Consider the following 15,046-nt stretch of genomic DNA (forward strand, 5'->3'; position numbering starts at 1 on the left):
ATATTATATATTTTATATATGTATATATTATAACATATAATTTACTACGTTAATATATAATATTATATATTCAGTTTTTATAATATTTGACCAATTCTAAACAAAAATTAAATAAAAATAAAATTAAATATTTTTGATCTATAAATATAAATATTTCTTCTTTTTATTTACAAAATGATATTTCATTTGATTTTTTATTATGTAGTACAATAATTCAAAATAGCATAATAATATATATATTTATTAAAACAAGATATATATTATAAACGATCATTCATTTGCGTATATTTATAAATTTTATTGGGGCCCATAGACCCAAATGTACATAATATAATCATTGAATGAAATATATTACAAGATGATCCTCCCATTTTCTAACCGACCTTTGATTTTTAGCTAGATGGCGCTTATAATTCAAACAAATATTTCTTTAATATTTTCATTGGCCTGAAAGTATTCGCAATCTTTACATGGATTGGTTGTTGATCGTAATCGAAAGGTTTTCACAAATCCTGCTTATGTATCATATACCAAGGAATAAAGTAGATAGATTGTATGTGAAGTGATTGTGCCGGTATTGCAAGTTCGTAGAGTTTAGGTCCATTGCATCGTTTCTGACGGGAAGCAACAAGTGATCACGAGAAATAGATCGTATGCATGTAGTATACGATAATACCTATATTGACGGAGGATATAGACGCAAGTGTGTAAGACTGTACATCCAATCAGTGTGTGTATGCGAGCACAACCGCGTGCGGGCGGTTCCCACACGTCCGTGCAACAAGTGTCATATACGGCAGCACAATTAATTGTTTCGAAGAGCGCTGTACATGGTGTTCATTCTTTCTTCACCGGATAAAAAGAATCACCGGCAAAAATGGGCTGCGCGGTGAGTACTACCGGCGAGAAAGAAGCTGCAGAAAGATCTAAGAAGATCGACAAGGATCTTAGAGCTGATGGGGAGCGGGCCGCTAGTGAGGTCAAACTCCTCCTACTTGGTAATTTCTTCTTCTTTTCTTTCCATTAATGTATCTTCTATCTAGAATAATTGTTTTATTAATTATTCTTCTTTTTTTACTTATTATGTGTTTTCTTGGAAATGATGGTTCCACAATGTTTTAATGATTTGTTGTAAAAGTAGATCACTATATTGTATGATCACCAAAGAAATTTTTTTTCATTTGTTTTCCCATTAATTTTTTAAGATAATATCTCAATTGTTTGATACTTATCCTAAATAATTTTTTCACATTAATTATATTCTCATCAATTATTGGATTTATGTAATTATGGAAGTACATCGCGAGCAATTTTCCGAAAACTTTGAATCATCATTTAGAGTGAATCATTAGATATCACGTTCTCAATCTATAGTTATAGTCAAATAGATTGTGATTTATGAATATTAATGTTTTTTATTAAGACGAAAAAATAATAAAAATCAAATATTACATATAATATATTCATTAAACATATGATTATATGTTTGTCTTTTAAGGAGCTGGAGAATCTGGAAAATCTACTATAGTAAAACAAATGAAAATTATTCATGAAACAGGCTACAGTAAAGAAGAATGTGAACAATATAAACCTGTAGTTTGCAGTAACACAGTTCAAAGTCTTATGACAATAATTAGAGCCATGGGTCAACTTCGAATTGACTTTGCAGATCCTAATAAAGCGGTAAACATATTAATTTTAAGTGAAAAATGTCTTATATAATCATAAAAATGTATTATATATTAGATCATACATATTTTAGTAACAACGAATTTAATTATATTATAGGATATAGCACGTCAATTCTTTACCCTAGCTTCTGCTGCAGAGGAGGGTGAACTAACTGGGGAACTGGCATTATTAATGAAACGATTATGGCAGGATGCTGGAGTACAACTTTGTTTCACCCGCAGTAGAGAATATCAACTAAATGATTCAGCAGCATATTATCTTAATGCTTTAGATCGTATAGCTCAGCCTAATTACATTCCTACTCAGCAAGATGTTCTTAGAACACGTGTAAAGACAACAGGAATAGTGGAAACACATTTTTCCTTTAAGGGTTTACATTTTAAGTAAGTTAATTTTAAAATATTTTCATATTAATTTCATATTGTGAATTTTATATTATTAAAATTTTTCTGTTTTATTAGAATGTTTGATGTAGGAGGTCAAAGATCAGAAAGAAAAAAATGGATACACTGTTTTGAAGGAGTTACTGCTATTATTTTTTGTGTTGCATTAAGTGGATATGACTTAGTACTTGCAGAGGATGAAGAAATGAATAGAATGATAGAATCAATGAAACTATTTGACTCTATTTGCAATAGCAAGTGGTTTGTTGAGACATCAATTATTTTATTTCTAAACAAAAAAGATCTTTTTGAGGAGAAGATCACAAGGAGCCCATTAACTATTTGTTTCCCAGAGTATAAAGGTGCTAACACTTATGAAGAATGTGCTTCTTACATTCAAATGAAATTTGAAAATCTGAATAAAAGAAAAGATCAGAAACAAATTTATACACATTTTACATGTGCTACTGATACATCTAATATTCAGTTTGTATTCGATGCTGTAACTGATGTTATAATCAAAAACAATTTGAGTAATTGTGGTTTATTAAGTTAAATATTTTAATACTCAAATTAAAAAGAGTAAATTGATATTCAAGGTGTATAAACTTGTCTAAGCACAAAAGATACACATGAGACTGAAAATTGTTAGAAACAGATATGTTTTGGGTATATTCATATATACCAATTATGCAATATCTTCATTTTCTCATTTCATTTTTCTACAATATTTTTCTATAATATTTGGATATACATTATGAAATAATTTGTTAAATCCTACATTTCATTTCTTATATTTTTTTTATGCTAAAATTTATGATACTTCTTGCAATTAATTAATTTTAAACTTATTGATTATTTGTTTTAAATGACAATTTTAAATTAAAATACTTGAAAATTGAAATTATATGTTATTTTGATAAAAATAAATATTATTTGCAGATAAACAAATATTTGGTATCTGCTAAATATATTTAGTATATTAATCAGAAATTAGTTAGCTATTAATTTAGTAATATCGTTTTGTATATAATTTATTCATTAAAAGAAATATGTTTATACTGAATGGAAATATATTTCCATAACAGTGTTCAAAGCCATTTATTCCTTTTATAATAAATTGTTCATACAGCAATGACAGACACAATTTACTGTGTTAACAGTATATATTTATATACAAGTTAAATTTGATAATAATTTTTGTAAAACTTTTTTATACGTATCATTAAATAATATTTAAAGTGTTGTCATTATTGTACTATTTGTCAAATAAATGACAATACTAGGATTAATTACAGATTTAGAAAACAATTTTATTATATTACTGAAATAAATAAAATTTTTTTTAAAAAAGTATTTTTTTGAAATCCTGTGTTTTATATTATAAAGTATAAAGTATTAGCAAAATTTGAATGAATTTTAAAAAGTAATCAATGTATTCAGAAAATGTGTATCATTTAAATTTAAAAAATTTTTACTAACATTATTTCTACTTACATTTAAAATATATGATTCAATTACAAAAATTCATTTTTAATATTTTTTATAATTTGAATTTAATTTGTAATTTGATTTTATAAAAAAAATATTAAAAAAATAATAATCGCGCAAGTACTTATTGTTCCGAATTTTATAAAATAATTAAGCATATTTTGTTCATTGTATAAACAGAATCTCATTTTGTATCAATTTATATTATACATACATGTATAATAATACAATACATGTGAAGCTATAAAATAAATATAGTAATATCTTTTCTAACAAAATACTGATTGATATTTCTATATTTTTATAATAATAACCTTTATGTATTTATAGAAAATATTTTATAAGAATACTGTTATTTAAGTCTTTTACTTTTCTCAGCATTATATTCAGAAATAAGCTTAAAATTTTTCAATTTTCAAAAAATTATCTTAATTATTTATTATATTTTAAAAAAATATAGCAAGATATATATATATATATATATATATATATAAAGGGGGAAAAATATAGTCAATAAATTTTAACATTAATCATAAAATTAATATATCAAAAAAATATAACTTTTGTGGCTTTTTTATTTCAAATAGAGCAATATAGCAATAACAATTTTTTTTTATATTTAGCCACAATAAATTTTTTCAGAAAGTTATATCAATATAACATTTTCAACACCACAAAATTTTTTTTAACATAATTATTTCAATTGTTTTAACAATTATTAAGAAACTTTTAAACTACATACATTTATAAGTTCTGTATATGGTCTATATTATTTTTATAATCAATTTGAACTAACAAATCTGTTTACATGCAAATTGCACGAATAAAAACTTAAATTCTTATATTGTTTGAAAATTGAATTTTTATCAAATAAATGAAAGTAATCACAGAATAAATTTAAAATTTGCGATATGCTATATAGCTTTACATTATATAGAAGCGATCTATTCTGTTAATTTTTATCAATATTTATAAATTAACTACACAATTATACATTCTGAATTGTTTTTTGAATTAAATTAGGTTCAATGTGGATTTCTAGCCGGAATAGGCGGTCCACCTGATGTTCTTGCTGGAATTGGCGGTGGAACATTTGAAGTAGGTAAAATAGGTGGAGGATGTTGTGGAGGAGGAGGAGCTTGTCTTTGGGGTAGTGGAGGTGGTTTAGAATTGGGTGATCTATTAGATGATTCTTGCAAAGGATCTGTACGAGGTAGTGGTGGTGGTGGACGGTTTGGTATAGGATAATTAGGTGATCCATCCAATATTTCTTCATAAATTGCAGATTCTGGTGACAATCTTTCACTTTGTTCAGATTCTACTCTTTCTCTAGATAATGGCGTTAAGAATTGATTGGGTAATACGCTAAATACACCAGCACGTGGTCCTTGTTTTCGATCTTGTATTGGACTTTTGGGTAGTTGAGCTGGACGACCTGGTGGTGCTGGTCTAGGTGGAGGAATTACTCCATTTGGACTACTTCTACTAGAAGATGATCGTTCTCCTATGTCTAATTGTTCTAATCTTTGAATTGAATTTCTTATTAGAGAATTTGAAACAAATTGCGCAACTGTAGTATTACTACAAAGTTCTATTTCCTTTTCAATTAATTGCACCCAATTTGGTGATTTCAAAGATAATTTTAAAGTTTGACCACATACTTGAGTCATACCTTTCCTTGCTGCTGACAAAGCACATTGCCCATCTCTAAATGTTACCCAAATTGTTTCACCAACGAATCTAACAAGAATTACTTCACCAATATGAGAGAAATCTTGTAATAATGCCATCATAAAATTTTCATCAAATACGCTATCTATATCATCTGATTCTTCAATTGCTTTTACTACTATAGTGCCATCAGGTGGACCTAAATCTTGAATCACTTCTTTAAATACTCGTTCACGTTTTTCAGATTCAACACAATGAATATCTATATCTATTATAGCAATAACTGGTCGATGATCGCTTTGTTTTAATTCTGCCCTACCATAATGAATCAATTTTCCTGGATTCCAATCTGTAGGAGAATCTAAAATAAATAAAAACAAATGTTATTATTAATAAAAATTATGAGAATATTAATCAAAATCATAATTATACAAAACTAACCAATATCAGGTACTTGTTTTCGACGTTTCCATAATATTCTATCAGTCCATGCAGGTTGACGACATTTTTCACTAGTATCATAATCATCAGAAAAAAGATCATACTTATATGTTGGAGCAAAAATAATAGGACCTTCCAAAAAATTTTTAAAGACATTTCCATGACTCTGTTGAACCTATTTTCAAAATATTAAAAAAAATATTTTTTACAGTATTTTTTATAGTTTGTACAGACTATCTACTTTATATTTACCTTCAATTGATCATATTGTAATATTTGATTAAATTCATTTTTTTTTATCATTTCTTTCATTTCATCTTTATCCATATCAACTCTATAATTAAAATCTCCACACCAAAATACATAATCGTGAGTATTCAATGTTCTTCCCATAGGAAATGTAATTTTTCGTGTTATTTCTGCATAATCTGCATTACGTTCATTAACTTGACTTTGTCCAGCAGCGAAATGCGCGCAAACGAAACAGAAAGACGTAGAATACAATACACATCTAATAGCTGCAGCTCCTTTATTTCCTGTTGCACCTCCTAATCCGGTTTTAACACAATCTACAGCTACATCTCTTAAATAAGGTGCATGCTTAGGTCGTATAAATAAATAGAGACAAACGCCAACTAACTGTTGATAGGTGACCAAAACATATTCAGTATCTCGAGAAAGTACTTTTTGTAGTTCCTCTGCCCAAGCTTTTGCATTATCAGTACTAGCAGCCATTATATTGCTAGCATTTAAATCAACAATTTCTTCGAATCCTATTGCAAATATATCTACAGGAACATTATCATATTCGACTGATACTAGAGCTATAAAAAAATAAATAACTCATAAAAATATATTTCATTAATAAAAATAAACATATTTAAATTAAACTTACATGATGACTTTTGTGGAGCATCTAGTAACCAATCAGAAAGAGATACATCTTTATATACAACACTTCGGAAATGTTTTCCTCCATTAACATTATAAGTACCCACACTTACTCTAAGATTCATTGTAGTTACATATTCATTATATCTTTTGCACATTTCTCTAAGAACGCTGGGTGGAGCGTGTAACATATTTGAAGGTAAAAGTAACCGAGCTCTATCCGCTAATTCTGTATTTAATGTTGATCCCAATAATAAGATGTCAATAGCCTCTTGTTTACTGGAGTCTAATAAATTATTTTGTATTGTTCTAGCTGCAGATCTTGCACCATCCATTAATTTTGAACTTCCTTGAATTGCCCCAGTACCAGCATATATTTTACTTACTTCATTACCATTATTGATCCACATTTGTCTAAATACTTCTTCAAATCTTGAAACCATTTGTTGCTTTTCAAGTAACTTTAATAATCCAAGTTGTTTGCCAAGTATTTCTAATGCAAAAAATGTTTGTACACAATTTGTTCTATCTAGACAATCAAGACAATTTGTTCTAATAGTTCCAGTTTGTTCAAGAATGACAGTATTACCAGCTGCATAAAACAATGAAAATGATTCTAAATATTTATCTATTTTTGTTTTTAATTTTGAAAGATTTTTCATATTTCCACCTCTACATTCTTGATGATAATCAAATAAAATATGAGGCACATCATTATGTTCTGACATATTATGATGAGTTTGGAATAACTGACTTAACATTGCTTCTCCTTCTTTGCTTCCAATTAGACTAGATCCAAGAAGATTGACAATTATTTGCTGTCCATACCTTTCTTTGATTATATTTAAGTGTCTATTAAAAGCAGGTGCAGATGCTTCAAAACCACGAGAAATTTTCACTTTATGAGAACCAACTTGAATACCAGGTTGCTCCCAGAATAAAGGAACTGATCCTCTAGTTTGCACATAAGAAGTTACTTCATTATCTAAATATATTACTTGTTCTGTTTCTACAAAATTTGCTACATGACCATCATCATTAGTTCCTCTGACATTAAACCTAGATAATAAGTATAAATTTATAATATGTTATTAATGTTAAATATAATTTTGATTTTTAATGATGAAATTATCAAATATATTTTTTTCTAATTATAATTGTACAATTAAAAATAATAAAAATTATATTTATTGTTGTTATGAAAATGTTGCTGTTTGAATTATCATATTATTATATATAAAAAGATATATAGAATATATATTTAAAAAATTTTTAAATTATTAAATTGAAATAAAAAAAATAAAAAATTATTGACTTTTTTAATATTTTTGATTGTATTCAATGAATAAAATCTAAAAATATCACTTTTAATAGCAAGAGTTTAAAAATTATGTTTTTCTGAAATTTAAAGTTATATTTAAGATGAAGTATACAAATTGAATTGTAATGGTAATAATAAAAAACAGATGCTCTATGTTGATTCGTTATTAAGATTATAATATAACAATTAATATAACAATTAATTAGTTATATGTATTCTAAATAAAATAACAATTGCTAATTAAATTTTTATTTATCAAAATTAAATTTGATTTACATTAGAGTTATAATGAATAAAAATTGTTTTATTAATCTTATCTTTTGGATACTTTGTAAATCTAAATATTAATTTAATAATTTAAATTAAATTTAAATTCTTATAACTGAATTTTATAAAATAATTTTCTAATAATTTCCTAAATATAAAATATATTTTTGGAAATTTGTTCATTGAATATTGTCAGAAGATATAAAAAAAAGTCAATAATTTTTTGTCTCAAATTTATTAAATTTTGCTAGATTAGATTTATTAGATTAGATACATTAGATAATTTATATTTAATTAAAAATAAATTAAAAATACCTTGTGCCTGCACGTTCACAACTCAATCTTGATATAAGAACAGCACGAGCTTGTCTATGACCAACATATACAGTTCGAATTTCCACACTACCACACATTGCTTTAAGTAACCAATGAGATGTATCTACACCATATCTTAATAAATGTATATGTAACATTCGATTCCTGTTATTTGATAAGAAAAAAAAACAATATATTAAATTTAATTAAATTTAATATTTAATATTATATTTAATATTAAAATTTTGCATATATATGATACTAACCAGAAAAATCTATTATCAGTTATTGTAGATTTACATCGCCTTTGTGCACTAAGAGTAATATCAAGAGGTTCTTGGTTATTAGCAGACCAAGAAATATAAAATGTACCTGAGTTTAGAACTTTTCTGACTTCAGATACACGATCCTCATTACCTTGTGTATAATGAAGTGGTACAAAATGAGTCTGTGTAATTCTAAATACTTCTGATTCTCCTATTTTACCAACTGAAAAACAACCAGTGACAAGAACAAGATACAATAAAGTATTTTCACCTGCATTTAATTGCAAAACACCTAAACATCCATATGCATCTAATAATTTTGTGTATTTTCCTTTTAAAGTATCTGTTTCTTCAGCAGCTGTAAATTAATTCAAAATTATAAAATATATATAGAATCTATTTGATAAAATTTATTTGATATTTATTTTTATACTTTTTAAAATAAAATTTTAAATAATAAGAAAATTAAAAAATTATAAATCACGAATATTTAAAAAAAATATTAATTATGATAAAAATACTTACAAAGTACAGCAACTGCTTGTGATTCAAAAAGAACAGTTTCCTTTCGATTTCGTTGTTCTAATATAAGTGAATGAGGACTAGGTGGCTTTAGTTTTTCGTAAACGCGAAATCCTTTACCCATCGCCATTGTTGTATTAATATCTTTGAAAGTTTTAAAGATAAATATACGTTTTGGTAGAATATGACAGGCCCGTCTGTCATATGGAAAAGTGTGATTACCTTACTATGTTTTACTATGTTTTTTTTTTGTCACTTTGCTTATCACAACAGTAATAAACTTTTCTCTACTGGTTAACAGAGGAAGAGTAGCGCTCTTTTCGCTAATCCGTCAATACTTCGATATTTTCGCAATATATACATCGCGATTTCACGAAGTCTACAGTCTGCTTGTCTAACCGCAACAATCAATCGAACGCGCCATTTTAAAATTTTAAAAAATTAAATATGTAACAATTTTTCGCGCCATTAATATCAGTTAAAATATCACTTTAAAAATTGCATTAATTGCATTTCTATAATTAAACTTTTCACAAATAAAAATAAAATAAATGCCATTATCAGAAATTCAAATAAAAATATTAATTTTTTAAAAATATAGCAAAAATTTATATATATTTATTGAACATTAATTTTTAATACAATTTATCAATTTTTACTTAAAAAAACATTATTTTAAAATTTGTTTATTAAAATAATTTATTTATTTATTTGTGTAAATTGTTTTTAAATTAAAAGAATTGCATTCTGTTTTATTATTATATATTATTAAGAAGCATTTTAAATTAAAATAACCATAATAACCATAATTTAATAATTTACATAGGAACGAGTTTACAAAATTATAATATGTAAATATGATTTTATAAAATTATAATATTGAATACCTTTAATATATTTTGTATATTATGAAATAATATAAAATTTTTCTCTTATATCAACTTGATAGTAAAAAAAAATTTTGAATATCATATTGAAATTTAAAAAGTTAATTATTTAAGATACCATGAAATTGCTTTATTGTTTTATTAACAGTTTCGTTTATTGCTGTTTAACTGTTTTACTGATGTTTAAGTTATATCGAGTTAATTTAAATTATATTCTATTATTGTTTTTTTATGCCAAAGACATGAAAATGCGTAAATTTTTTAATTAATTAATTAAATAAGAATGTAGAATGAACATTATTTTTTATACTTAACTTTAATTTACAATGATAAAATAATATTTTATAATTAAATTCTAAGTAAATATTAACATTTCAAAAATGTTCATCTTGATAATTATTTTTTTATACATTTTCTTTACATTTAAAATACATAAACTTTTTTTAATGTAAATTTTAATTATTCATTATTTAATTGTTCACTTAATAATAAGCTTTTTTAAATATAAATACTAACATTTATATTTATTTTGGCTGACATCCTAAATATATTGTAATATATACAATTATATAATACATAAGATACATTAAAATATTAAAAAACAAAAATTTTTTTTAGAATGAGTTTTTCAAAATTAGAATAATTTTTTTAATGCTTTTTGTTAATATATATTTTGATAATATATATTTTGTTAATAATATTTTAATTATAGTAATTCAATGTATTCAATATTTTATGACTCATTTTAATAATTATATATAAGATATTTGTAAAAAGATACATTATTGTGGTAAATTTTATTTCTTTTAATGATAATTGTTACATTTATTTCCCACAATGGCCATTAAGTTTAAATAGGATTCTTTATTAAAATCATTCGTATCTATTCTAAAGTATTGTATATAAATAATTGAAAAAAAGTTTAATTATGTTATGTTTTTAATGAATGTTCTTGATCGTTGCATGCATCTTAAGTTTAATTATAGAAAATGTCACATATATTCTTTTACATTACCACAATATTTACATAATAAAGGTAGCATCTAATTAAATTGTTAGGCTATTTTTTGTTTTTTTTATTATTGTTGTTTTTTTCATTTTTTTATTTTTAATTATTGGTACTGAAATGTTTTTTTAATAATAACACTGCTTAGAGGAATATTTGAGGATAAATAAAATTCATATTTAATCTTATTTGATAAAATAAGTAATGCTATCATGAAATCAATGATTCATATTATATTTTCTGTCTTTTCTGTGTAAATTGTGCAATAAGCATTAATAGAAATAGTCAATCAATAAAAATCTTAAATATGAATTTTGTAGAAAGCATTATAATTATATAATATTCATGGAATACTCTTAGACTAGCAAATTATACATTCTATATCAAATTTTAACAATCAGTCAATACAAATCAATACTTTCTTATATATTTTTTTCAGATTCTCTCTCTCTCTCTCTCTCTCTCTCTCTCTCTCTCTCTCTCTCTCTCTCTCTCTCTCTCTCTCATTTTTTTCTATAGAATCTATAGAATCTATAGAATTAAAAATTATTTATAGAATTCTTCATTTATGTAAGATACATAACCAACAAATAAATTTCATTTTTATGTTCATACTGCAAATATTTTTCTTAACAAAAGTTTAAGAATTGTATATGTGTGTTTATAGTAAAAATGATAATTTAAAAATTGCTTAATCATTAAAAAACACTTTAATCTAAAGTTACTTGTAATTAAATTTTCAACAAATTTCCATAGTTATTTTTTTTTCTACTTTCTAAAATATCGTCAATTTAATCTATTCTATGCATTTCTGAACTTTTTTTTATAGCAAATAATTAACTAATGCATATTATATAAAAAATAATAACTGTTGGAATATAATACTTCAAGAATTAAACTATAATTATTTTATAAGTTTGGCCTGACTGTAAAAGAGACTGATATAATAGAATATTTATGATCACTTAATATTTATACTTCAAGGAAGTCCTTTAGTAAAGTAACTCTACGCTTTTCAGCAATATCCATTTGATTTTCTAAATCTCCACGATTTGTTGTTTCTGCATGTTCTATTTTCCAAGAAAGATCTTCTATTTCTGCTTCTAATTGAGCTTGTTGATATTCAAACTATAAATATTTATTATATATATTTAGTGTTTTTTCATCTCTAAACTTATTAAATATTTTAAAAGTTAAAATCAATTTTTACCAATTCTTTACGTGGACCAGGTTCCATGTAATATGCATAAGGATAAGTATATTGCAAAGTATAACGACAACGTGTTAAAAGTGATGCAGCTGCAAATAAATGTTGCCAGTCAATCCATGTTCCACTAGAGTTCATTACTTTTTTATTTATTTGCATTTTTATAGCTTCCAATGTTTGCTCTTCCAATTTTAATGATTTACTATGATTTTCCCACTAAAAGATATTCAAAAGTATAAATAAAAGTACACATAAAATTAATCTTAAAAAGAAACAACTCTTACTCTTTCATAATAATGAAGATATTTTTTAAGAGCTTCTCTTGCTTGTGCAAGTACACTTTCATGGGCAATGTTAGGATTCTCTTTATAACGTGAACATACATAATATTCACTTCCATGTGCTTTCCAATCTCCAAGGCACATCCAACAAAAATCATACTTACAATTATAACATTGCATATGATTGCAGCCACCATTTTTTTCTATACAAATATGGCATTTTGGACACTATAAATTAAAGATTATTTCTTTTATAAAACTATATACACATATTTTATATATAAAATTTAAATACTGACATCTTTGGTGTGGGCGCTAATATAATTAGCTGTTTCTGAATCATCTGCGCATTTTGTTAACCATTTCTTCATAGTATTACAATCAGTAGGTGCATGGTAATCAATACCACATCGAAAACTTAAAATTATTATTATTTCTGAATATGTATGATTAAACAAGTGTGATTAAAATTATAAATATTTTAGAAATATGAATACATACCAAAATACAGTTTTACATGATGAACACATCACTCTTTTTGCTCTTTGCTCTTTTGAACGCATAATCATTTGACAATTAGGTCCTGGACAAAACCTTAATTGTGGATGGGATTTTACATAATCACAAAAAGCAAATTGTTGATATCTTTCTCTCATGTTAGGCTTGGTAAGTAAAGATAAAACAAAATCTTCTGGAGCTAAGACATTGCAATCCTGTGCCATGCAGCTTATTCCTAATTTAAATTAATTTAGCTGAGTTCAATAAAAAGATTTCAATAATCTGATCCATTTTTTTCAATAAACTTACCTGTAGAAATACCTTGAGTTATTTGTACTTCGAAATGCATGCACCAGCAGTCTTTACAAAATGAATGTCCACATGTCAATGTAGAAAATTTCTCAGCTGGATAAATTGCAACACAAACTGAACATAATCCATTCCTTTGATTTTTTAATTCTGATAATGAATCCAATGGAGGTAATGGTTTTATTTTTGAATTAATTAATAAACTGGAAGCATTGGTACGGTATTTTGTGATGATATCTTGTAATGTCCAATTGTGCGCATGTAATAAAACTTTGGCTAAGGATGGTGTTATATGAAGACTATTACTTAACAATTCTACATCCTCATTCAAAAGTCTTTCCACTTCTTCAATTCTCAAACAATCATATACAGCATATTCAGGATCTCTTCTGCTTTGATCATTATCTATATCATTATCACCTTCACCATCCCATGGTTGCACATTATAATAATCTTCGTAACCTGGATCTCCGCAATCTGAGTCGGAATAATCCATTTCAGTGTCATATTCTTCAGTTGACATCTATATTATTAAATATTTTTTTTTAATAATTCAGTTTTAATTTACATATTTCATATTTATTACATATATTTAATTAGGTATATTAATATAATATATATATTGATATACATATAAATACATTATTTTCTTTATAACCTCATAATTTTTATTGTTAAAAATAAACAATGATAATATAATAAAAAATATAATTATATCAATGAATAGAATAAAAAATATAAATATATTAATAAATAGTGTAAAAAATAAAAATTTTAAAAGAAAATTTTCAATAACTATATAATAGAAATATATATTCCAATTATACAATGTTTAAATAATCGATTTACTTATATAACTTAAAACAATATTCAAAAATATTAAAAGAATGGCAGTGGATTCATTATTTGATTATTTGAAAATGATTATATGAAAAATATATTTTTGTAACATTTCGTAAACATTTTGATAAAATCTTGTATATTGTATTTATAATAAAATGTTCGTTCATTTTGTTTTATTTATATAATGCGAATAACTTACCTTTATGATTTTTTATATCAAGAAAAATGCATTGATATATTTATTTTATAAATTATGAAAAAGTTATTAAAAGGCCCTGTTATAGCCGTTTATATCAATAGTTACACTGGCGCATAAGTTATGTGTATGTCTTCCATGTCAGACGTATAATGTGAACTATGTGTAGTTGTAACAGATGATTTCATTTAATCTGAAAGTAGATAAGAATGTCAAAATCACCTGATGAAAACAGCTGAGTTCAATAAAGTACATATATTTTCAATTTGTATCATTAAAATTATGAAAAATTTATTTTTAAATATGATATACATATATTTCAAAATTTCATTTATATATGAGTATTAATCATTTTTAAAATTATTTATATGTGAATTTTAAAACAACATTTATAATAACATATAAATTCTAATAAAATAAAAATAAATAAAATATAGTATACATATTTTTTCGAATAATTTTTTAAAAATAGTTTTTTATAAACACGATATGTCAATTTTTTTATTATATTTTTTTATGATCATTGTATGAATAGATAAATATATACATATATTTTATC

The 15,046-nt window shown here is 24.6% G+C and overlaps 3 protein-coding genes across 3 annotated transcripts; 1 reads left to right on the forward strand and 2 right to left on the reverse strand.

Moving 5' to 3' along the window:
* Positions 1-283: 283 nt before the first annotated feature.
* Positions 284-3,428, forward strand: LOC108003667 (guanine nucleotide-binding protein G(i) subunit alpha). Its single transcript, XM_017066089.3, has 4 exons — positions 284-998; positions 1,499-1,683; positions 1,789-2,075; positions 2,154-3,428. Exons 1-4 carry the CDS (start codon positions 878-880, stop codon positions 2,629-2,631), a joined length of 1,071 nt encoding a protein of 356 aa, XP_016921578.1. The 5' UTR covers positions 284-877; the 3' UTR covers positions 2,632-3,428.
* Positions 3,429-4,123: 695 nt separating this feature from the next.
* LOC108003655 (synaptojanin-1) lies at positions 4,124-9,686 on the reverse strand. Its single transcript, XM_017066067.3, has 8 exons — positions 9,483-9,686; positions 9,264-9,404; positions 8,739-9,096; positions 8,473-8,637; positions 6,574-7,628; positions 5,931-6,502; positions 5,679-5,853; positions 4,124-5,598 (listed from the first exon to the last, which is right to left on the reverse strand). The coding sequence occupies exons 2-8, from the start codon at positions 9,388-9,390 to the stop codon at positions 4,592-4,594; spliced, it is 3,459 nt and encodes a 1,152-aa protein (XP_016921556.1). The 5' UTR covers positions 9,391-9,404; positions 9,483-9,686; the 3' UTR covers positions 4,124-4,591.
* Positions 9,687-11,593: 1,907 nt separating this feature from the next.
* On the reverse strand, positions 11,594-14,731 carry LOC108001134 (potential E3 ubiquitin-protein ligase ariadne-2). The gene is made up of 7 exons (XM_017061997.3): positions 14,491-14,731; positions 13,449-13,971; positions 13,143-13,374; positions 12,941-13,058; positions 12,645-12,869; positions 12,364-12,576; positions 11,594-12,281 (listed from the first exon to the last, which is right to left on the reverse strand). Exons 2-7 carry the CDS (start codon positions 13,969-13,971, stop codon positions 12,126-12,128), a joined length of 1,467 nt encoding a protein of 488 aa, XP_016917486.1. The 5' UTR covers positions 14,491-14,731; the 3' UTR covers positions 11,594-12,125.
* Between the last annotated feature and the right edge of the window lie 315 nt (positions 14,732-15,046).

The sequence above is a fragment of the Apis cerana genome, linkage group LG1, assembly GCF_029169275.1.
Source record: "Apis cerana isolate GH-2021 linkage group LG1, AcerK_1.0, whole genome shotgun sequence".
Taxonomy (NCBI): Eukaryota; Metazoa; Arthropoda; class Insecta; order Hymenoptera; family Apidae; genus Apis; species Apis cerana.